Source organism: Myotis brandtii, unplaced genomic scaffold (genome assembly GCF_000412655.1).
Source record: "Myotis brandtii unplaced genomic scaffold, ASM41265v1 scaffold1424, whole genome shotgun sequence".
Taxonomy (NCBI): Eukaryota; Metazoa; Chordata; class Mammalia; order Chiroptera; family Vespertilionidae; genus Myotis; species Myotis brandtii.
In genome coordinates this window covers 83,232-99,795 of record NW_005355089.1, presented here as the reverse complement: position 1 = coordinate 99,795, position 16,564 = coordinate 83,232, and the positions used below count along the sequence as shown (strand labels likewise).

Sequence of the window (16,564 nt, the reverse complement as noted above, 5' to 3'; positions counted from 1 at the left end):
TTGGTCTCTCCAGCAAAGATTTCTGATACAGGGTTAAATGGAAGTGGTGAGAATGGACATCTTTATTCCTGAATTTGGGGGAAATCATTCAGTATTTCACCATTAAGTTTGAGGTTAGCAGAAGATTTTGAGTTGAAGGTTTTGTTCCACTTTATTAGGTTGAGGAAGTATTCCCTTGTGTTATAGCAGTTCCGCCTCGACATGGAGAGACTCCTCCCAAGGTTAGGTTCAGAGGACAACACTCATAACAGTAGTACATTGGTGTGATCAAGAAAAAGATTTGTTATACCGATTAAGTCCCAGGTCAGGGGGCAGGGAAGGATGACTTTGTCTGGGAGATAGCCCATAAACAGAGAGAGAAAAACAAGTTCACAGGCCTTTTTTTTAATAAAGGGGAAGTTTAAAAGAGGCTGCAAGAGAATATAGGTGCTTATGAGTTAGGGATGGAGAGCAGGTAAGCCCTCTCAGGATAATGTAGGAGGTAGGAAATGAGACTGAGAAAACTAAAACAAACCATCAGTAGAGGTCAGAATTCCTTTTCTAGAGTCTGAATTCATCCCTGACATTTGAATTAGCATAGCAACTTCCCATGTTTCTTACTAAAAAATTTGTACTTGAGAGAGACAAAATTTGCAAAGCCAACCCAAAATAATTAGGCCAGCAATTATTATTTTAGGTCCATAAGTAATAGTGTAGAGCCTTCAAACCCAGGCAGAAGGAGATGGCCGGGGAAAAAAATGAATAGGGGGGGGAGGAGAGTCTGAGAATATCTTGGGGTATTTTAGTAATACGATTGGCTGTTTTGGTTTGTTGTTTTATTTGTTGAACTATTCTATATATCTTTCCTGTATTATTGAACCACATGCAGCAGGAGGTCCTCTTAAAGGCATAAGCTCCACTTTGACATATTAGTGGCTATTTTAATGCCAATCTGTTGTCAACTATCAGAGCAGTTAGACTGTTTTATTTCTCATTAAGGGTTTCTAAAGCCTGAGCTGTTTGGTTTATGAGTTGTGCCATTGTCTGGGTAGCCTCTATGACAGTGATGGCGAACTTACGACACGCGTGTCAGAGGTGACACGCAAACTCATTTTTTTGGTTGATTTTTCTTTGTTAAATGGCATTTAAATATATAAAATAAATATCAAAAATATAAATCTTTGTTTTACTATGGTTGCAAATATCAAAAAATTTCTATATGTGACACGGCACCAGAGTTAAGTTAGGGTTTTTCAAAATGCTGACACGCCGAGCTCAAAAGGTTTGCCATCACTGCTCTATGAGGTAAGTCTCTTAAAAAGTAAAAATACCTACATTTGTGCCTCTTACACCAGAGATGGTGATGGCGCCCAATATAAGTAAAAATATAGCCCAATGCTCCCTTTTGTGGTAAGACTTGATGAAAGAACTAGAATTTCTGGTTGGATCTAGGACGCTGTGGGTGTTAAATATCCATAGGAAATAGCTCAGGGTGTCGGGGTTAAGAAGGGTGTGGTTGGTGGAAGTGAGTGTATGACCTTGCTGAGCAGGAGTTGTGTGTGTCACAGGAGAACTTGTAGTCCAAGGGGGTTGGAGAGTGGGAGTTTCTGCTGTCTAAATCAGCAGCCACCAATCTTTTGGGCCTCACAGTCCACCAGTTGGCGACTGCTGGTCTAAATTATGTAGGTTATATATGCCAGGGCAAAATAGTCTCAAAGCGGGGAGATTATCTCATTGTAGTGTTCACTCAATTTGTGGGGGAGGCTGGGAAGAGCATGAGGGCACGTCACTAAGGAAGTGGATGTCCTTCTGCAACAATTTCATGCTGAAACCCACCAAATAAAGATTCTGTCCCCTCCTCAATCCTACCTCTAACTCTTCTACCACACATTTACCCAATTATATTCTCTCTTAACATCCTAGCTGCCTTTTCTTCACTCATTTCCTGTCTTTTCATAGGGTTAGTTATTGGTTTTAATTATTCATTCTTTTTACCTACAGTTTCACTAAATTATACTTTATGTTAATGTTTTCCAGCTTATCTTTTGGTTACTTTTTAATTAATGCTGTACTATTTCCTCTTGAGTAGAGGTTTGCCATATTCTAGAAGCATTGATAGACTTTACAGCACAGTTCTTAGTATTCTATTGTCAAAAATTGGTCTCATTAGTACCAAAGGACTCCTAACAATGCTGATATTTTTAAGTTGTTGAAAAGGCTTTTTAAGAATACATTTTGTCCATTTTTATGAGTTACCCCAGCAAACCACCCCCTGCTTCATCTTAGTTTTTTTTCCTGCTTAAGCTGACAAAAATTGGTGTGTTTATATAGATGGTGGTACATATATTTAGTGGAATAGTATGCAGTCATTCAAACTGAATGAGTAATGACAGGGAAAGATAAAAGAGATTATTATGGTGTATATTACAATTAGAAAGAAACAAGTTTTATACAATATAACATCGTTTTAAGTAAAATTGTATATATTTAAGGTGTACAACAGTATGTGATAAAGTGAATGATTTCTATAGTCAAGCTAATTAACATATTGTGTAGTTACCTTATTATGTGATGAGAACACCTGAAATCTAATCTATTAGCATATTTCCAGGATTCAGTACATTATTATTCAGTAATTCAGTATTATTAACTATAGTTGTCATGCCTTTAATTGCCCATAAAAATCTTGAAGGATAGTCACTAAATTCTTAATAATGATTAATCTCTGATGAGTAGTATTGGCAACTTTCATGGTAGGAACAATTATTTAGATTGTTGTGCATTTAGTATTGTGTTTTTTTTTGTTTGTTTTATTTTAGCCTTTCAAGTTTTCCTTTTAATACCTGTGAAGAATCTCTGTATCTTATATTTCTCTTTTTTTTTTTAAAGCTACTGAAGTGGTGACTGTGTTTGTATTTCAAGAACCATCACTGCTCTCCTCACTCCAGGACAATGGGTTAACAGATGTCATGCTGCATGCACTGCTTATCAAAGATGTGAGTTCTTTTTGCTGCTCTGTAAAGAATATTCCATGTATAATCCTCCCTGCAAAACAAACACAATTGATAAGTAGTCTTATAGCATGAAAATCCTATCTCATGTCTTCTGTATGTGCTATTGAAACTAATTGTAACCTGATTATCAAGATCTGTGTGATACCCCTGATCAATGTTTTTCTTAGCATCTACACCTGAACTCTTTTAGGTGTCTTCAGACTCACTTTACCTTCTCTGTAGGTTCCTGCTACTCGTGAAGTCCTTGGTTCCCTCCCAAATGTATTCAGTGCACTCTGCTTGAATGCACGAGGTCTTCAGTCATTTGTACAGTGTCAGCCCTTTGAACGTCTCTTCAAAGTTCTTCTGTCTCCAGATTACCTCCCAGCCATGCGGAGGAGGAGGAGTTCTGACCCCCTTGGTAAGTCACCAGGATTTATCTTAAAACTAGAGGCCCAGCACACGAAATTCGTGCATGGGTACAGTCCCTAGGTCTGGCCTGCGATCAGGGCCATCTTCCCGAACTGCCGGCAGCCAGCACTCCCCCCACCCCCACATGCATCCCCAGTTCCCCGTTTGCCATCAGGTGATTGGTGCCTGACAGCTTGGGAAGTGACCGAGAGCTTGGTTGTTTCTGCCCACTCGCCAGCCCCGCCCATGCCGCGGGTGGCCATCAGGCGATCAGAGCCTGCCAGCCGGGGAAAGGGACCAAGAGGTGGCCAGTGCACCTCATAGTGACTGGTCCAGTGGTCATTCTGGTTGTTCTGCCATTAGAGTCAATTTGCATATTACCCTTTTATTGTATAGGATAATTGGTTGCTGTTGTGCCAAAATTTTAGAAGATTAAAAGTCACCAATTGGCAAGGAAACTCTTCCTTGACTTCACATCATTTCTCTGGCTAGGTGTGCTAAGCCTAATGGGAATTATCATCATACCTGAAATTGCAGGTAGAGAGGAATACTTCATCCTTAGTCTCTGCTTATAATATTTCCCTGCTTCTCAACAGTTCACTCTTAAATGTACCATCACGGTGCTGGTGAGAAATGGGTATTAGAGATCAGCAGTAGATTTCTAGGTCCACCGTCTAGTCTGTAGTAAGAGGACATATGGAGTCCCAAAGTATTGATCTTGGTAATCTTCTGTTCTGATATTCAAGTCCCTAAGACAGTCTTTATAAAGAGTTTTTGTTCTCAGTGTATTTGAAACCAGATCATTGAAGAATAGAAAGAAGGTAAGGCTCCACAAAGCATCCAGTTTTTAAAAATGTGCTTTATGCTTCCAGTTACCACTGTAGTATTCTAGCTGCTATCATTCTTTTTTTTTTTTTTAATCCTCACCTGAGGATATTTTTTCCATTGATTTCTACAGAGAGTGGAAAGGAGAGAGGAGGGAGAGAGAGAGAGAGAGAAGCATGAGGGAGACACATTGATTAGGTTGCCTCCTGCATGCCTCCCAGGGGAACCTGTAACTAAGGTACATGCCCTTCGGTCCACGGGCTGACACTCTAACCACTGACCCAAACTGGCCAGGGCATAGCTGCTATCATTCTTTACTGGGGCAGCCGGAGGGTTAATGGTTATGCTCCTTTCTTTTCTCTCTCTTTACTTTGCAGTAGTAGTTCAGACCTTGGCAGATTGCCAGGGTAGAATATGGCATACATGGGCACTTTAAAATATGTTTACTGGACTGACAGTGATTCCTTCCTCCTCCCCAATGATTTGGTTGCCAAGGTTTGTGTGAATTCATTCGAGAAATCATGACATTAGAAAATTACAGCAAAACTCATTTTCTTCTTTTCTCCTTATATTGGCACAAAAATTAGGTCAAGCTCTATTTTCTTCAGTCTAACAGTTCACTTTTTGCTTTTAAGGGGATACTGCATCCAACCTGGGGAGTGCTGTTGATGAGCTTATGAGACATCAGCCCACCCTCAAAACGGATGCAACAACTGCCATCATTAAGGTGAGAAGTGACCATGGGCATGAGACAGCATTGAGGGGGTAACTTTTAGAAAATGGCTTGGCCTGCTGGAGATCATTTGGACTCTTAGACTGTGCCTGTAAGAAAGAGGGTTGTGTCTGCCTCATTTTCTTCATGTCCCTGGGTTGGTCGTTTGCCCATTCCCCCCATAAAAAAAGTCACTTAATATTGCTTTCTAATACAGGGTGGGACAAAAGTAGATTTACAGTACCCAAAACATTCTTGTATTATTATTTATTATTATTATTTATTATTATATTGTTTTCCATATGAACAACTGTAAACCTATTTTTGCTCCCCTGCCCTGTACACAAGGTAGTCAGGAATAAGCTAGATGTTTGTAAGACTGAGCAGACAGTGGATATAGGAATACACATAGAATTCATAATTTTGGTATTTATAATAAACTACAGTGAGAGGTCTGGTTGGGGAGGAGGTTGACATTCTTTGCTTAGTAAATTAGGACATGCACTCAGATCAGTCAGTCACTTAACAGCCATGTGATGCTGAACAAGTTATTTAACTTCACAGAACTTCCCTAGTTTATAAAATGGGCTTACGGGCGACATTTCAGGAATGGTGCATAATATGCATATGTTTTGGCACCTTCTTTGGCACATAGCACATAGGAAATGGTCCCAAAATTGCTAGTTACCTCCTACATTCCTTAATTACTAATAAATAATCTTATTTCCTGTACCTTTCAGTTACTTGAAGAAATCTGTAACCTTGGGAGAGACCCTAAATACATCTGTCAGAAGCCATCAATCCAGAAGGCAGATGGCAATGCCACTGCTCCTCCCCCAAGGTCTAATCATGCTGCAGAAGAGGCCTCTAGTGAGGATGAGGAAGAAGAGGAAGTACAGGCCATGCAGAGCTTTAATTCTGCCCAACAGAATGAAACTGAGCCTAATCAGCAGTGAGTGTTTGCAAGACAGGTTCACTAGCCGTGTGATCTTGGGCATGTCTTTTTCATCTGTAAAAGTGAGGGAGTTTGAATAGATGATTTTAAGGTTCTTCTGGCCCTAAGAGTCTATAGGTTTTTTTTACCCTTTGACTCTTGTGTGTCATTTGTGGTTTGATATTTAATTTTATTGGTTATCTTAGCAAGCTTTTTTTTCCTTCACCTGAGGATATTTTTATTGATTTTAGAGAGAGAGAAAGGGAAAGAGAGAGATTGAAACATTGATGTGAGGGAGAAGTATCAATGTGTTGCCTCCTGTACATGCCCTGACTGGGAATTGAACCTGCAGCCTTTTGGTGTATGTGAGAACACTCCAACCAACTGAGCACCCAGCCAGGACCAAAAAACTATCTTTCTTAAAAGCCGTTCATAAAGTTGAATCAGAATTCAGTATATCTAGTTGGTGGGCTTTCCTCAGAGGTCTTATTTTATTTTTGTTGATTAGGCATTTTATATCATTGACTGTTTGATTGTTTCCATAAGTGAGCACAAATGGAACACATTGCATTTTTGAAGCTTGTCTCCTAAAAAGTCCTTAAGAGTTACAGGGATTTTTTTGCTGGTTGGATTTTGTTTTTGTTTTATTACTGTATGCTTATTACAGATAAATCAGAAGGCTTTGGAATGTACTATATGCTTTATCCAGGCACAATAGATTTTTCTTTCTATTTATTTGAGGTATGTTTAACATCAAAATTGTCTATCTGGATGGTAAGATGTAGGTGGGCTTAAAGACTGCTGGCTGGTAGTAGATAGTCCACCTGACTATTGAAGCTACAATTTAATCGCCTTCTTGCTAAAAGTGAGTGTGATCCCGCTGGACCAGGGGTCCTCAAACTACGGTCCGCGGGCCACATGCAAATACAAATATTGTATTTGTTCCCGTTTTGTTTTTTTACTTCAAAATAAGATATGTGCAGTGTGCATAGGAATTTGTGCATCGTTTTTTTTTAAACTATAGTCCGGCCCTCCAACAGTCTGAGGGACAGTGAACTGGCCCCCTGTTTAAAAAGTTTGAGGACCCCTGCGTCTGGACAGTCATGCATTCGTTCATTTAATAGTGCTCTTTTGGTGTATAGATTAGTAGTCCTGAGAAAAGCATGAGCATTTTAGGCATGGATATGAATGGGTTTGAGCTTGGGCTTAAGAGATGACTATGGTGGAGTAGATAGCAGGAGCAAAGGTTTAGACTCAAACCAGTGGGCCCTATGGGAACTCTAGGAAGGACTGAGCCTATTGGTATGAGGTTTTGTTTGTTTGTTTTGGGGGGTTTTTTTGGAAAAGAGGCATTAACTACTAAGTACATTGCCTTATTGAGTAGATATCTTAACTTGTCTGAGTAGGCATCATTCTAGCAGCATCTTCTGTTTTGTTTAAAGTGTTTCTGGAAAGAGGGGGATACCCTAAAAGAAAGCAGGACTGTTTGCGAAATAGTCAGAATCTTAGTGCTTCCTCGCCATTCCCTCAACTGTCAGCCAGCTTGCTGGGGTAGGGTTTTCTTTCCTTGTTACAAACAAGGGAAAGATTTGTTAAACATGGTGGGGGCGGGGGGCGGGGGCTCGTACTAGTTTTGAGTCAAGCTGTGTACATTCATCTGCACGCAACTTCTTTTCTACCTGGATATTTTACAGATATCTTAGATCTAACATACCCAGATTTCAAATTGTTATGGTATATTAACATTTTCTCAAGCCCTCCATGATTTTCTTGGGATATCATGTGTCACTGTGGTCTATCCATATTTATCCCCAATTCCCAAATTATCTTAATCTCCTTTTGCATCTACCAAATTCTGCAGGGCCAGCTCAAATGTCTCATTCTTAAAGGTGCTTTTCCTTTTACCTCCAAATAGAAAGTCGGTCTTGTGTGTTCGTTTAACAGTTTTGTTAAAATTATTCATATATTCTAATGGTTTCACCCCACTAACCTGTATGCTCCTTCACGGCAGGGACAATGTCTCACTCAACAATATATCCCAATCACTTTGTATATAGTAATTAGTCAATAAACATTTAATTAGTGGGTTGATGAAATGAATCAAGAACATTAGAATAATGATCTTCCTGAGTCTTAAATGCTAAGAGAACTGGCCCTAATGTAACATGAATGAGAATTAAGAGATAGAAAAATTCTAGACCCATAGCATTAATACCCTACCATAGTGTTAGTTGTGTATAGCTTATAAGATGCAAAGGACTCTAGTAGTTGCTGTTCCATGATATCGAGATTTTTCTATACTCACTATGGTCTGGGTGTTCGTCACAACCTCATTCACATAACATACCTAAGAGTCTCGCAAATGTTGATACATGTATACTTTTCTACTTATGCCACTTTGAGAAGCTTCAATTGGGTCACTATGTGAATTATTAGGGCTGGAAGGAAAAGCAAGATGCTGTCTAGTAAACTTGCCCTCTGTTTTGAATGCTGCAGTATATCAAAGGGTTATCCCAGGCAGCTGTTACAGTAGGAGTTGCTATATACTTTCTGCCAATATAAGAAGAGGCTTAGAAAAATTTGCAGTGTATGCTACCCCTCTCTCCCAAAGTCTTGTTCATACCTGCCCCAAATCACAAAATTCTTCAGTCGGACTCCCAAACAAATTTCTGTCTCCCATGCCCTAGTCTCTTTTCCAATGCCTTAAATGAACGAGTAAAATTTCCAGTATTTTTTATCAAGGTATAATTTCTATACAGTAAACACAGATTTTAAGTTTTTTTTTATTTCCCCACCCTAACATGAGACAATTAATCTTATTCCTGTCATCATAGAGTAAGTTTGCCTATATTAGAACATCATGTAAATAGATAAATGGAGTATTAATGTGTATCATCTGGTCTGTGTACTTTCTTGTACCTGTTTTCTATTGCTCAATGTGTTTTTGAGATTCTATCAGCATCCTTTTTGTTGTTGAGTAGTAGTCTATGGTATGAATATACTACGAGGTTTATCTATTCTCCTGTTGACTTATGAGTTTCCTTCTTTTTCCAGGCTAAGACCGTGTTCTTGTTCCTTATTTTTTTCCAAAATCTGCAGCTAGTATTTGAAAACGATATTTGTATTTGATCTTGAGACATGGTTTTCTGCTAGAGATTTGGGGTAAGGAAACTTAGGCACTACAGTCTCCCCCACATACATGGAGTTCTGCTCTACATTTGGCGGCATTCATCAAATACTTGTCTTTTGGGCTCTTCTACCTTCTAAACTGATATTGCTGGGAGTGAATATAGTTACCAGTACGTAACCAGGGGTTTTAATTGGGGCAATATGGTGAGGGGTTTTGGTGGTCAATTTCATTTACTTTGCCTAACTTAACCTAAGCCTATCCTGAACAACTTAAAAGATACAGGTTATATAAATCCATGTGATCTTGGGAACTTGAATAGCAGCTTGTCTGTACTTTAAAGGCAGCAAATGCAAAGAAGGGGTTGTTCCCTGAATCATGGCCCACCGGCAGGGCTTCTTTGCCAGAGGCAGCTATGTTTCCTTAAGAGCTGGAAGAGACCTGGTTTTCCCCAACCACCCCTCAAAAAAACCCATGAGTTCTGTTGTGTTATATATTATACACTATACTGTGACACTCAATTGTAATCCTCCTTTACTTCTGATTAAGGACTTCAGCACCATAAATATACATGTAAAACTGACCAGAGTAAAATTGAGCTTGGGAATGTGTGCCTGTTTTGGGGGGAGGGGGAAACAGGAAGTTTTTAATTTTATAATTAAGATAAATTGTTACGTTCATCTTGGGAATGCAGTCTTTTATTGGAGTCAACGTTTTATACGAGGTTAAGATTATAATCACTTTTCTTAAAACCAGTCGGTAGGGGAATTTCTACTGAAGAGAGCTGATCATTTTTACTATTCCTATATGACATCCTGAACCTGGAAGCCAAAAGATGAGGGTAGGAAGAAAAGTGATTTCTGAATAGGTTTGTTTCTGGAGTTGGATTAAGAGCATCTATTTGTTGTTTTCTCTCTTGTTCTCCTCTCCAACTTCCATTTAGTAAATGAAGGAAGTATCTGGATCCCATTTCATGGTATTGCTTTGGCTCTTTGCTGTTATATTTGGCTTTGGTAAAGGGACGGGTGTCTCAATAGGCTAGAGCCATACCTGTGTCGCTTACCTGTAGAGATGGATCTCTGGGTTCTTTCCAAGGAGGTGCAACCCAGCTTGGTGTAAGTAGCATGGAATGCTGCAGTGTTTCCCCAAGCAGAACTTTATAGTTAAGGAAAGGTTTACAATTTCTCATGGAATCATTTCACTCCTGGCTGTTGGATTCTCCCTTTGTACAAAGTTCCTTCCCAAATTCTTCACTGAGCCTGTTTACAACATCCTACCCAAACCCTAACTCTGGATATCTCATCCGTGGAGCCATTTCTGATGCCTTTCCACTCTTTACCTAGTTTAGATTTTGCTGTCAAATGTCTCTGTGCCTGGCAAACATTTATTCACATTTTATCTTACTCAGAGATGAGAACTATTAGCTTCTTACCAACTTTTCTTGCCTTCTCTCTCCCACTACCTCTCCCTTCTTCTATCTCTGCCTTTTCCCCAAAAATCTGTTCCAGAGGCCTATAGACAAAGTGCTCTTTATTTGACTCAAGTTTTATCTCTGCCTATGGTTTATCTTTGAGGTAGATTTTGTTTCATGTCAATATACTTTGTGGATTTCTCCCCTCTGTTTATTTCTTACAAATGCCAAGATATAGACATTGGGCTAAAGGCAGCATTTTCTGTGGCTATGGCATTAGTGCAGCCTTTTCATCTGCAGTGCGGAATTGAAGCATCTGAAGCAAAAGAATTGATCACAATTTTTGGAGAGTTCAGAAACTATTGTGACAAAAGCACAGATTGTTAGAGAAGGAAGCCTTGGGTGTTGGCTTCATCTTTAACCAGCTTTGATCTGAATGGTTTGTCAATGTAAGCATGAAATTTTGAGCAAAATTAAATTCTATTTCCTGTTCTCTATAATTTCAAACCTGATGCAAGGACATGGTAAGATGTTTATGAGTTTGTTTCTTCGTCTATCTTTTTTCTTCAAGTAAATGTTTAAGTAGTCCTTTAATTGAACTTGCTTAACATAGGGTAATTTCTTTTGACATATGTACAAATGCTGAATTTGTGAAGGCTTGGTTTTTCTTTTCTTGGTTTTTCTCAATCTAGTCAGGCTAGGAAAGCTAGCTGCAGAGTTGATTTCAGCTCTTTTTCCCCCCTATGCTGTATATACACTAAAGGCTATAAGTCTTTAGAAAAGGGCCTAGAATTTCATGCTGTTTCTCTTTCCTCACTTTGTTCTCTTGCACTGTATCATGAATTTCTGTGTAACTCACTCTTTTCTCCCTTAACAGGGTTGTTGGTACAGAGGAACGTATTCCTATTCCCCTCATGGATTACATCCTTAATGTGGTAAGATTCATGGTAGGGGAAAATAAGTAAAGGTTTGTTATTTTCTGGAAAATGTGTGGGGTTACCAAATAGTCCGGAGATTTCTGTGTTTTTATTTTAACGGGGGCCCTTAAAATGCAGAGAAGGGGGAAAAGGTGTGCAAACCTTGTTCTGTGAGACTGGTTTTCTAAAATTTGGCCAACACTCTCTCTCTCTCTTTTTTTTTTTAATATTCCCGATTTTCTGTTGTTTGTTGCCATTCCCTGTAGGAATCCAAACAGGAAGAGTGGGATTTGTTAAGCCAATTCAGTATTATGTTCTTTGAATGTGTCCGCATATATTTTTTCTTGTTACTTGCCATTTTTCGCATTCACTTCTCTTTTTTAAAAAAAATTAATGTGGCCTTTTCTTGTAACTTCCTGTGTTTCACAGGAAAAAGTAAAGTGTTTGAATTTTCCCAGAATTGTTTCCCTGTAAGGGGAAGCCTACTTAACATTTGTTCTAGCCCATTAAGCACTTCCAAGGCTTCCAGAGATGGTTTGTTTTGTGCCTATGTGTTTGTTGCCCACATTTTACTTTCTTACCCTTAAAGAATGCTGTATTTGGTCCGAATCAGAGTTCTAGGTTTAATTTGCATTATGAGCACATTTGAGGAAAACTATTAATGATGTTTGCTTGCAGGGGAGAGGCAACATATTATCATTGCAAAGAGCACAAAATGAGGAAATTAAGAGACCAGACTTGATTCTGCCACTAGTTCATGGTGTGGCCCTGAGCAAGTCATTTAACCTCTCTGTGCTCTCAAATTGCATGACTTTATGTGTGGCTGAAAAGGTAGCTTGGGAAGAAGTTGCAATTATTCCTTATTTTTCTGGATGTTTAGTGTCCATATATATCTATCCCTGTTTACCTGAGGTTTTGGTATTCTAGAAAATACTGATTTCTTTACTACAAGGCTACCCCTGTCCTTACTCCAAGCTGGCCTTTTAAGTGTCAGGCTCTAACTCTTTTTTAAATTTTTTATTACTTAGATGAAATTTGTGGAATCTATTCTGAGCAACAATACAACAGATGACCACTGCCAGGAATTTGTGAATCAGAAAGGACTCTTGCCTTTGGTTACCATTTTGGGTCTTCCCAATCTGCCCATTGACTTTCCCACATCTGCAGCCTGTCAGGCTGTTGCAGGTGTCTGCAAATCCATATTGGTAAGAAGCATCTGGCCGAATATTTTCATTTCTTTTAGAAGTCTGTTCCAATACTTCTATCTGTGTGTCTCTACTGTGGTTTTCCTTTACTTTCAACTAAAAAGTAATGATGAAATCTGTAGTCATATACTACAGGTGACTTTTGTGACTGATAAATGGTGTGCCACATTTTTTCTCATTGAAAAGTTGAAGTGTTTATTCTTTGTTCCTGAGTTCGGTCAGTATATAGCTCTAACATTTCAGTTCATTGGAAGGGACTATCTCCAAGAAAGCTTTGGAGCTGGGTTTTATTAGCATCATCTTTTGTCATGAATGCTTTTAACACTATCTGGTGTAGCTGGTAGTTTATTTCCAATTTTGCCAAAATGTGAAGTTTCTTTATTTTAAAAGTGGTAAAATACATGTAGCATGATATTTATCACTTTAACCATTTTTAAGTGTATAGTTCAGTAGTATTAACTTCATTCATATTATTGTGCAACCCATCTCCAGAAGTCCCTTCATCTTGAACAACTGAAATTCTATACCCATTAAACAACTCCTCATCCCCCTCTCACTCCCAGCCCCTGGTTAACCACCATTCTGCTTTCTGTCTCTATGACTTTGACTGTTCTAGGTACCTCATGTAAAATGCACTTCATAAGGTACTTGTCCTTCTGTGGCTGGCTTATTTTGCTTAGCATAATGTCTTTACGATTCATCCACGTTGTTGCATATGTCCTAATTTCCTTCTTTTTAAAGGCTGAATTTACTCCATTCTATGTTTAAACCAGATTTTGTTTATAAACATTTGGGGTGCTTCCATGCCTTGGCTATTATTATGAATTAGTGCTGCTATGAACATGGGTGTGTGAATATTTCAAGCCTCTGCTTTTGTGTGTGGTGAGAACACGTGAGGTCTACTCTTAGCAAATTAATTGAATACAATACATTATTAACTGTGGTCACCATGGTATACATTAATCCCCAGCAGTTATTCATCTTATAACTGAAAGTTTGTATCCTTTGACCAATATCTCCACATTTCTCTCCAGCCCCTGACAACCATCATTCTATTCTCTGGTTCTATGAATTTGACTTCTTAAATTCCACCTGCTTTCAGTTCTTTTGGTCATATACCCACAAATGGTAGTGCTGAATCATATAGTAGTACTGGTTTTAATTTGGGGGGACGACTACCATACTGTTTTCCACAGCACTTTCACATTTCAACCAGCAATGCACAAGGATTCTGATTTCTCCACATCCTCACCAACACTTACTATTTTCTGTTTGTTGTTTTTTTTTTTATAGTAGCCAACACAGTGGGTGTGAAATGAGATCTTGTGGTTTTGATTTGCTTCTCCCTGATTAATTATGTTGAGCATCTTTTCATGTGCTTATTGGTGTTTGAGTATCTTCTTTGGAGAACTATCTGTTCAGGCCCTTTGTACATTTTTCTATGGGTTGTTTTTTGTTATTGAGTTGTAGTTCTCTATATATTTTGGATATCAGTCCCTTATCAGATAAATGATTTGCAAATATTTTTTCCCATTCCATGGGTTACCTTTTCACTTCGTTGATAGTTCGGTTTAGTTTTCATTTTGAAGAAGTCCAGGTTATTGTGTTTGTTTTTTACTTTTTTACTTGTGCTTTTCGTGTCATATCTAAGAAATCATTGCCAAATCCAGTGTTGTGCAGCTACGCTATAGCTTCTTATGTTTTATAGTTTTAGCTCTTATAATTAGATCATTGATCTATTTTGAGTTTCTTTTTTTTATATGGTATCAGGTAAGGTCCAACTTCATTCTTTAGCTAACACTGTTGAAAAGACTGTCCTTTCCCTATAGCACCCTTGTCAAAAGTCATTTGACCATATATGAGAGGGTTTATTTGGGTGCTTTCTTTTCTATTTCATTAGCCTTGATGTCTGTCTTTATGTTAGTACCACACTTTTTGTGTTGTTCATCCTCACCCGAGGATATTTTTCCAGTAAATTTTAGAGGGAGGGGAAGAGACAGAGAGAGAAATATCGATTGGTTGCCTCCCACATGAGCCCCGACCAGGGCTGGGGATCAACCCTGCAACCGAGGTACATGCCCTTGATCAGAATCAATTCAGGACCCTTCAGTCCATGGGCCAACGTTCTATCCACTGAGCCAAACTGGCTAGGACAGTACCACACTTTTTATTTCTATAGCTTTGTGGTTTTAATTTTGGAAATCAGGTAGTGTGAGACCTCCAACTTTGTTCTTTTTCAAGACATATCTCATTCGGTCCCTTAAGATTGTTATATGAATTTAAAGAGAGATTTTTATATTTCTGTAAAAAAAAAATCCAAAAAACCACCATTGGGACTTTTATAGGGATTACATTAAATCTATGAAGCTCTTTTATTAGCTGGGTGGACCATAACAACTACTTTCTGCTAAAAATCAGAAATCTAGTTGCTTATGAACTTGGAAAGATCCATAATTATGACGTCTTCATTTAATGTTTTATTTTGCTTTACTTTTTGTGAATATTTAATTGTTATTTCATACTAAGAGAGGGGAAAGGGCTGCTCCATCTTTATCCCACTTCTAAGATACTATGTGGGAACAGATAGGTCTATTTAAAGCTGTAGGAAAGGCACATAAGTTCTCATATTTGGATGACAAGTGATAGTATTTTGCTATCAGATTTTTTTGAAGACAAAGAGATTGCAAGGGCCATATAATCCTTGAGTTGTCTCATAAAACAAACAAACTGACTAGCTGATGCCTATCCTAGAGGAGTCTCTCTTATTGTGGGAAGGAAAGAACATTTATAATAGTGGTTCACTTCCATGCTTTGGAACTTTGCCTAACTTTGCTCCCTGTTGAACAAAATTTGGAATTCATCTTATAGCAGGGAGACCTGGCTATGAGAATATCCCAATTTATTGGCTTACCACATTTGAAAGCCAATGCGGTAAGAAAAGTAATGTGTTGCTCTAGACAGGGAGGTGTTGAGGTGGGTTATAGCTACATTCATGTTTTGACTCCACCATTTACCAAGAGACCATGGCCAAGTCTGAAACTGTGACACTTATCTTCCACTTCTATTGTGACTATGAAAGACATGATGCATGTGAAGTTCACTGTACATGTTTTAATCCTTTTTCTTGTTTCAGACACTGTCACATGAACCCAAAGTCCTTCAAGAGGGTCTCCTTCAGTTGGACTCCATCCTCTCCTCTTTGGAGCCCTTACACCGCCCAATTGAATCTCCTGGGGGTTCAGTGCTGCTGCGAGAACTGGCTTGTGCTGGCAATGTCGCTGATGCTACCCTCTCAGCTCAGGCCACACCTCTACTGCATGCACTCACTGCTGCCCACGCCTACATCATGATGTTTGTTCATACTTGCAGAGTTGGACAGGTAAGAATTATCTTAGGGGTGAACATGTTGGTTTAAAGCCAGTGAAATACCTAGGGTGTCCATATGACATCTTACTGTGCTTAGCAGTTATTCCTTCATCCTTTTTAAACAGCTAAAAGTTGATTTTGAATATAATTATTCAGAGAGCATTCCAAAGATCATCTTCTTTTTACTTTGGTTGCAGAGTGAAATTCGTTCCATCTCCGTAAACCAGTGGGGCTCTCAGTTGGGTCTGAGTGTTCTGAGCAAGCTGAGCCAGCTATACTGTTCCCTGGTGTGGGAAAGCACTGTCCTCCTCTCCCTGTGTACCCCAAACAGGTAAGGGATTGGTCATCTCTTATTTCTTTCCTAACAGAAAAACTAAGCTCAGTGAGCCTGGAGTATTGGTCTTTAGTCAAGGATAGAAGTGTATAGGAAAGAGTTCAGAGGCTTCTTTGTCTGTCTTAGTCCGTCTGGCTGCTATAACAAAATACTACAGACTGGGTACTTATAAACAGCAGAAATTTATTGCTCAGTGTTCTGGAGGCTGGAAGTCTGAGATCATGGTGCCAACATGATTGGGTGAGGGCCCCCTTCCAGGACACAGACTTCTTGTTGTATCCTCACATGGCAGAAGGGACTAAAGACACTAGTCTCATTTGTGATGGTTCCACCCTCATGACTTAAGCACC

General features: G+C 39.0%; 1 protein-coding gene across 13 annotated transcripts in view; it reads left to right on the top strand.

Annotated features, from left to right (window-relative positions):
• HUWE1 (HECT, UBA and WWE domain containing 1, E3 ubiquitin protein ligase) overlaps positions 1-16,564 on the top strand; it is a 147,966-nt gene that overhangs the window by 67,887 nt on the left and 63,515 nt on the right. For all 13 annotated transcript variants that reach the window (XM_014535313.1, XM_014535311.1, XM_014535310.1 and 10 more), the window contains 8 exons: positions 2,869-2,975; positions 3,216-3,393; positions 4,844-4,935; positions 5,661-5,872; positions 11,270-11,327; positions 12,338-12,514; positions 15,648-15,893; positions 16,078-16,211. In XM_014535313.1, coding sequence (XP_014390799.1) covers positions 2,869-2,975; positions 3,216-3,393; positions 4,844-4,935; positions 5,661-5,872; positions 11,270-11,327; positions 12,338-12,514; positions 15,648-15,893; positions 16,078-16,211 — 1,204 coding nt within the window. The remainder of the gene's footprint in view (positions 1-2,868; positions 2,976-3,215; positions 3,394-4,843; positions 4,936-5,660; positions 5,873-11,269; positions 11,328-12,337; positions 12,515-15,647; positions 15,894-16,077; positions 16,212-16,564) is intronic.